Source organism: Citrus clementina, unplaced genomic scaffold (genome assembly GCF_000493195.1).
Source record: "Citrus clementina cultivar Clemenules unplaced genomic scaffold, Citrus_clementina_v1.0 scaffold_3, whole genome shotgun sequence".
NCBI lineage: Eukaryota > Viridiplantae > Streptophyta > Magnoliopsida > Sapindales > Rutaceae > Citrus > Citrus x clementina.
The window spans coordinates 25,188,670-25,196,535 of NW_006262339.1; the positions used below are offsets into that span (position 1 = coordinate 25,188,670).

At 38.0% G+C, this 7,866-nt stretch overlaps 1 protein-coding gene and 1 non-coding gene across 2 annotated transcripts; both read left to right on the plus strand.

Moving 5' to 3' along the window:
• The first annotated feature begins 3,653 nt into the window (after positions 1-3,653).
• Positions 3,654-3,757, plus strand: LOC112100522. Its single transcript, XR_002906890.1, has one exon. It is a non-coding gene; the product is annotated as a small nucleolar RNA R71 (small nucleolar RNA).
• A 2,322-nt stretch (positions 3,758-6,079) lies between these two features.
• LOC112099758 (protein FAR1-RELATED SEQUENCE 5-like) lies at positions 6,080-7,850 on the plus strand. The gene is made up of 3 exons (XM_024187232.1): positions 6,080-6,374; positions 6,743-7,789; positions 7,834-7,850. Exons 2-3 carry the CDS (start codon positions 6,754-6,756, stop codon positions 7,848-7,850), a joined length of 1,053 nt encoding a protein of 350 aa, XP_024043000.1. The 5' UTR covers positions 6,080-6,374; positions 6,743-6,753.
• The last annotated feature ends 16 nt before the right edge of the window (positions 7,851-7,866 follow it).

Here is a 7,866-nt window from a genome sequence, read left to right on the forward strand (position 1 = left end):
AGACAATTTGGTCTGCACAATACTTGAACAAATACGGGTCATCCCAAAAGAAATTCTTTATTTCTGCAAAGAATTTAGCCTTGTCTTGCTTGGTCCAATGTTCTGGAAGTTTACCTGTAACAAGATAATTAACTATATCAGCGTACCAAGGTAATACTTCCACATTCATTAATTGTTCATCAGGGAATGACTCATTTAATGGTAATGGCTCTGTAGTTGTGTCAAAATGGAGACGAGAGAGGTGGTCCGCCACAACATTTTCTGTCCCTTTCTTATCTTTGAATTCCAAGTCAAATTCCTGCAAAAGTAAAACCCAACGAATTAGTCTAGCTTTTGCATCTTTCTTTGTGAGAAGATATTTAAGAGCAGCATGATCTGTGAACACGATTATTTTACAACCAATGAGATAAGATCGAAATTTCTCTAATGCAAACACTACTGCTAGCATTTCTTTTTCAGTAGTTGAATAGTTCAACTGTGCATCATTCAATGTCATACTAGCATAGTAAATAACGTGGGGAATTCGATCAACTCTTTGTCCTAATACTGCTCCTACTGCATAATCAGATGCATCACACATGAGTTCAAATGGTAAGCTCCAGTTCGGGGCCTGAATGATGGGTGATGATGTCAACAACTGTTTTAATTTTTCAAACGCCATAAGACATGAATCATTAAAGATAAAAGGTACATCCTTAGCAAGTAAATTGCATAAGGGTCTAGAAACTTTGCTAAAATCTTTAATGAAACGTCTATAGAACCCAGCATGCCCAAGGAAAGATCTTACTTCTCTGACTGTTTTGGGTGGAGGAAGATTAGCAATGAGATCTACCTTGGCTTTGTCAACCTCAATACCTTTGCTCGAAATGATGTGACCGAGAACAATACCTTGTTTTACCATAAAATGGCATTTCTCCCAATTTAAGACCAAGTTCTTCTCGACACATCTCTGCAGAACTAGTGTTAGATGATGTAAACATTGATCAAACGAGTTGCCAAAGACAGAAAAGTCATCCATAAAGACTTCAAGGAATCGTTCAACCATATCAGAAAAAATGCTCAACATGCACCGTTGAAATGTAGCAGGTGCATTGCATAATCCAAATGGCATTCTCCTATATGCAAATGTGCCAAAAGGGCAAGTGAAAGTAGTTTTCTCCTGATCTTTTGGTGCTATGGGGATCTGATTGTATCCTGAGTAGCCATCTAGAAAGCAATAAAATTCATGACCTGCTAATCTATCAAGCATTTGATCAATAAATGGTAAAGGGAAATGGTCTTTACGTGTGACAGAATTCAACTTCCTATAATCAATGCATACACGCCATCCTGTAGTCACTCTAGTGGGTATCAATTCATTATCGGCATTGGTAACTACAGTGACTCCTGACTTTTTGGGGACAACTTGCACAGGACTGACCCATGAACTATCAGAAATTGGGTAAATGATACCTGCATCTAATAGCTTAAGGACTTCAGTTCTAACAACTTCTTTCATATTAGGATTTAACCGACGTTGCATCTCCCTAGTAGTTTTAGCATTTTCATCAAGGTGAATGTAATGCATGCAGTCTACTGGGTTTATACCTTTTATGTCTGCTATGGTCCATCCTAATGCTCCTTTGTGCTCTTTTAAAACATCCAACAACTTACCTTTTTGTTCGTCATTTAGGGATGATGAGATGATTACCGGCAGAGTACTTTCTTCCCCCAAAAATGCATATTCCAATGTGTTGGGCAATGGTTTGAGCTCGAGTTTCGGTGGTGATTCTGATGATGGGATGAGTTTCTTCTCTGATGGTGCTAGTTGTTCAACTCTTGACTTCCATTTATTAGTGTCCATGGATGGTGCTGAGTCAAGTAGAGCGTTGACCTCATCGACCGATCTGTCAATATCAAAATTCAAACCAAAGTGAGTTAAACATGTTTGTAAAGGATCATCACTAAGGTTTGAAAGAAAAGTGTCATCAACTAATGCTTCAATTAAATCCACATCAACAATTCCATCATCTGCACTGTGAGGTTGTTTCGCAATGTTGAAGATGTTCAGCTCCATAGTCATGTTGCCGAAGGACAACTGCATATTTCCAGTCCTGCATTGAATGTGAGCATCCGCAGTTGCCAAGAAATGTCGGCCTAGAATAATGGGGATGTGCTTCCTTGAATCCTGTATTGGTTGAGTGTCAATTACAATGAAATCAACAGGAAAATAAAACTTGTCTACCTGGATAAGCACGTCCTCCACAATACCACGAGGTATTTTCGTGGACCGATCTGCAAGCTGTAACACCACTGGAGTTGGGTGTAATTCTCCAAGTCCAAGTTTCACAAACACTGAATAAGGTAACAGATTTACACTAGCTCCTAAATCCAACAAAGCATTCTCAATTGTGTGGTTCCCTATGCTACATGAGATAGTGGGGGAGCCTGGGTCTTTGCATTTTAAAGGAATTTTATGTTGGAGTATAGAACTAACGTTTTCTGTTAAAAATGCCTTCTTTTGAACATGCATATTTCTCTTTTTAGTACAAAGGTCTTTAAGAAACTTGGCATAAGATGGAACTTGTTTAATAACATCAAGTAAAGGGATGTTAACACTTACCTGTTTGAAGATTTCGAGAATCTCACCTGTGGATTTTCCCTTTTTGCCTTTTGCTAACCTCTGAGGAAATGGAGCTTTAGGAACATATTCTCGTGGGTTGGTTTCTTCTTTTTCCTCCGGTGATGAGTCCTCAACACTCACAGGTACAATTTGATTTTCTTTTGTCACCGGCATCTCTACTTTGTTGTCGACTTCTTTTCCTTTTCGCAAGGTCATTACTGCTTTGACCTCTCCATGCTGCTGTGGTGAACTGGTACTTGCTTCATGCACTCCTTTAGGGTTAGGCACTGGTTGACTTGGAAACTTACCTTTCTCAACAGTCATTGCCAAGGTCTGAACTGAAGAAGCAAGCTGTCCCACCATCTTCTCAAGGCTTGAAACTGATTGAGCTTGTGAATTGAAGCTTGTTCTCAACTCATTTCGTAGTCCATCAATAGTGCGGTTTTGTTGCTCAATCGTGGAGTGAGTAACATTCTTGAAATTTTGGAATGAATCCTCCCATGGTCTAGGTTGAGAGTAGTTCTGGTTCTGATTGTATGGTCTAAATGGGGGCTGAGAAGCTTGAGGATTTTGAGGAATTGGTGGAGCTGGAGCTGCTGGTCCATTCTGTTGGAATCCTTGAGACCATGAAAAATTGGGGTGGTCTCTCCATCCAGGGTTATATGTGTTGGAGTATGGGTTGTAATTCGATGGTTTTCTCATTACACCTATGGCATTGGCTTGATCTGAGTATGAGTCATGGTCATGTGGCTCTGTTGATTTAGCAGTCGATAATGATGCTATTTGTCGAGAGAGACCTTCAATTATCGCTTTGACTTCTTTAATTTCTGAACTTGATTCGCCAATGTGAACCTCATTTACTCCCTTAATTCGTCTAGTATTCCTGAGTGATCGACTCCGTTGTTGGGAATTATCCGCTTGTCGCTGGAAGAATTCCCAAATCTCTGATGCACTTTTTGACATTAGCTCTCCTCCACTTGTTGCCATTAGCCATTCTTGCACATTCGGTAATAATCCCTCCAAAAAGTATTGGCATTGATGCCATTTCTCGTACCCATGATGTGGACACTTCAAGAGTAGCCCATTGAATCGCTCCCATGTTTCGAAAAATTGCTCGTCTTCTCTCTGGGTAAACTCTGAGATTTCCCTGCGAATAGCATTGGTTTTATGCACTGGGAAATATTTATTCAAAAATTTCGTTACCATTTGTTCCCATGATGCAATGCTATTAGCAGGCAATGTATTAAGCCATGAACGAGCTCTATCTTTTAAAGAAAATGGGAATAATCTAAGTTTAACATCATCGTCTGAAAAATTCTCGTATTTAAAAGTTTGACAAATAGCATGAAAATCATTCAGATGATTATATGGATCCTCATTTTCTAGGCCATAAAATGTGGGGAGACAATTTAGCACACTAGGTTTTAGTTCAAAACTCCTAGCAGCTACATTTGGGTATCTTATACATGATGTGCTCAAATTTGCTAAAGGACTGAAATAATCCTTAAATGGCCTCTCCTGTGGTTGCAAATCCATTTTATTTTTTACTTGTTTGTGTGTGCGAAGTGTTTTTTCTAATTCAAGGTCTATAGGTTCAAGATTAGGTAATAATGACCTACGACCATGCATGCAAAATAAATAAAATAAAAATAAAGATGCAAACAAAACAAAAAATAAAGATGGGAACAAAACAAATAAAAATAAAGAAGAGGGAGAAATTACGATACTAACCTTATTGCGCTATTACAACCTTTCTATAAAAATACACAAAAATAAATACGTGAAAGAAATTAACTAAAAATTAAATTAATAAGATAAACAAAAAAAAATTACAAAGAAAAATAAATGGAAAATTAAATTACAGAATTTTAAAGAAGAGAAAAAGAAAAGAAATACTAACCTTTAAATGTAGATTCACTCTTTTTTTTTCTTTTTTTTTTAATAATAAAAAAAAATACAAGAAAACAAATAAAAGAAATTATTCACAAAAATTAATTCTATGAATTAAAATTACTTACCTCCCCGGCAACGGCGCCAAAAACTTGTTGTGAAAATTTTAATGTACTCGCAAGCGCACGAATCTATTGTAGTATAGATCAATGGTGACGAGTGTCGATCCCACGAGGAGGTGGATTTTAATTATATGTAGAATTAATTTTGTTAATGGGTGATTGGATTTGTGGTGGAAATGATTTGGAATATGCTAAAACTTAAATTAAAATGGCGAGAATAAATTCTAAAATTGGTATTGAAATGGCGAGAAGAAATTGAAGAGAATTCTATTGAAATAACGTACTTGGGTATCTGGATCCATATCAACATGCATCATGGGCTAAATAATCCGTATTAATGCCAATTAAATCATGAGGGGGGAATCCACACCTCATGAACCGCGCTCTAATCAATATGGTGCTAAGGGCTTATCGTGCCAAATAATAATAACCTTGTACCAGAGGGCCGGTGAAACCAAGGCGGTACTAGACAAGATTAGTATTATTTGTCGACGAGAAGTCAAAACATCCACAAAAACTAGAGGGGAAGAGAAAATAAATTTACCAAATAAAGCCCATGACACATGTTGAGACTTCACCTTCAACCCAAGCTTGAAAGAAAATTAGCCACTCATAATTGAACTAGGGGCAAAATAGAAATTTATTAAAATACGAAGAAAATACAAGATGGAGAGGGAATTACAGAAAATGGATCCCAAAAATGGATTTAGAGATATCAAATTAGGGGGGGGAGGCCCCCTTTTTATAGATACATGGAGTAAATCATGGCCATCGGATTAAAAACGGTTTGGACGCTCAGGATTGCGTCACGTCATCAGTCAACAGTCCACGGTTTGACCACGCGGATGAACAGTAACACGGTTTGACCCGACTTTGAACAGTAACGCGGTTTGACCCGGATGAACAGTAACGCGGTTTGGTTGAAAATAATCCTGTGTGATGCATGCACCGTACGCGAGATTTTTCATCCACTGATATGCTGCCACGTCACCATCAACAGTACATAAGAATTTTAGTCCAACAGGATCGTGACACCTCATCAGTCAATTCCACATCATCGGTCAATGCCACGTCATCATCCGTCTATGTGAACAGTGTCGTGAACAGTAATGTATACAGTACCGTACACGTGAATAGTACCGTACATGTGAATAGTGCCATTTTTCCTTTTATGCTCCTCTTAAGGTTTTCGACTGTCCTGAGTTCAAAAGTGATGTCCGTTTTGCCGTCTGATCTCTCCTTTATTGTGAAATGACTATAATGCCCCTAAAATACATAAAATACTTAATTAAAATAAAACACATGTAATTAAATCACAAGAAGGTTAAATACATAAAAGTAAGGGTTGTTAGTAAGACTTGAAATGTAAAATGACAGTTTTCTCCTTTATAAATATGCATTTTCTAACACTCAACACTCTGCTCTTCATCGTGGGATTGCTTTGTCTTTCAGTTTTCTCTCTTTCTCTCTTTCTCTCTCGAGCGTGGGTCTCTCTTCGGTTGTGGCTCTCTCTCTCGCCTTGGGTCTGTCTTCGGCAGTGGCTCTCTCTCTCACCGTGGGTCTCTCTCTCTCGCCTTGGGTCTGTCTTCGGCTGTGGCTCTCTCTCTCACCGCGGGTCTCTCTCATCCGGCCTCTCACTCATCTCGCTGCTCTCTCCTTCGACTTTCTCTCGTCGTGGATCTCTCTCGCGCATCTCGTTGGGTTTCTCTTTCTCTGTCTGCCCTGTAGATAGTTGTAGCCGTCGTAATCAATTCGTGGAGGTAATTGGTTTAATTAATGCCCAATTTTGGTTGTAATAATTCCGAATGTGTGAAGATTCAATTGTGAAGTCAAATTTTTATATATTAAATCAATTGCGCAATAATCTTAAGGGTATCAATTGCGCAATAATCTTTATATATTAAATCAGCATCCATTGGAAAATTAATAAGCACATTGGGTTATATATTAAATAAAAAATCACTAAATTCCAATCAAAGGCATCTCGTATGCTGCAAATTCTGCTGGTATATATTAAATTTGTGTTCACAATTTGCATCACTAGTTAGTTTAGTTGTGTGAGGTTGTGCTGAATTATTTGTATTTTGTTACTTTCATTTTGTCAATGTGAATTATTTCAATTTTGTAGAAATAAATAATATGGAAAAAGACATCGAAGTTGAAGAGTTGGAGAAATTTGAGGAGAACGATGAGCCAATAATTGGGATGTCATTTGATAGTGATGTTGATTTGTTTATTTACTTCAAAGAGTACGGTAAAAGAAAAGGGTTTCCGATTTTGAGGAGAACTAGTAGAAAGGATAGTGATGGGATTCTTAGAAATGTGACTTTTGCTTGTGGGAGAAGTGGTGAAACAAGAAGCAAATCTGTGAATATTTTAAAGCCCCAACCTAATGCAAAAACAGGCTGCAATGCTAGATTGGGAGCTGGTTTAGGGGATGATGGAAAGTGGACAATTCGAAGCTTAAATCTTGAACACAACCATGTGCTGTTAACTCCAACCAAATCCAAGTATTTTCGGTGCAATCGTAGCCTCAATACATATGCAAAAAAAAGGCTTGATGTAAATGATCGAGCAGGAATCAGATTATGTAAGAATTATCAATCACTTGTTATTGAGGCTGGTGGTCATGAAAATGTGACATTCATAGAAAGAGATTGTAGAAATCATGTCGAAAAAGAAAGAAGATTGCGGCTTGGAGATGGGGATGCTGCTGCTCTTCAAAACTATTTTATGAAAATGCAAGTAGAAGATAATAGGTTTTACTTTAGTATGCAAGTGGATGATGAGGGACGATTAAAAAATGTTTTTTGGGCCGAGCCAAGGAATAGGGAAGCGTACAAGGACTTTGGAGACGTTGTTACATTTGACACCACGTATCTTACAAATAAGTATGATATGCCGTTCGCTCCATTTGTAGGAGTTAATCATCATGGGCATTCTATTCTGTTTGGGTGTGGATTGATTTCACACGAAGATATTGAGACATTCACGTGGTTATTTCGAACATGGCTATCTTGCATGTCTAATTCAGCTCCTAATGGAATCATTACAGATCAAGACAGGGCAATGAAAGTTGCAATTCAGAATGTCTTTCCCAATACTCGACATCGGTGGTGTTTATGGCATATAATGAAGAAAGTTCCAGAGAAGCTAGGGGGTTATAAAGAATATCGTAACATAAGTAATGTCTTGCATTGTGCTGTTTATGATTCCCAGAGTGCTACGAAATTTGAGGAAACTGGCACCATA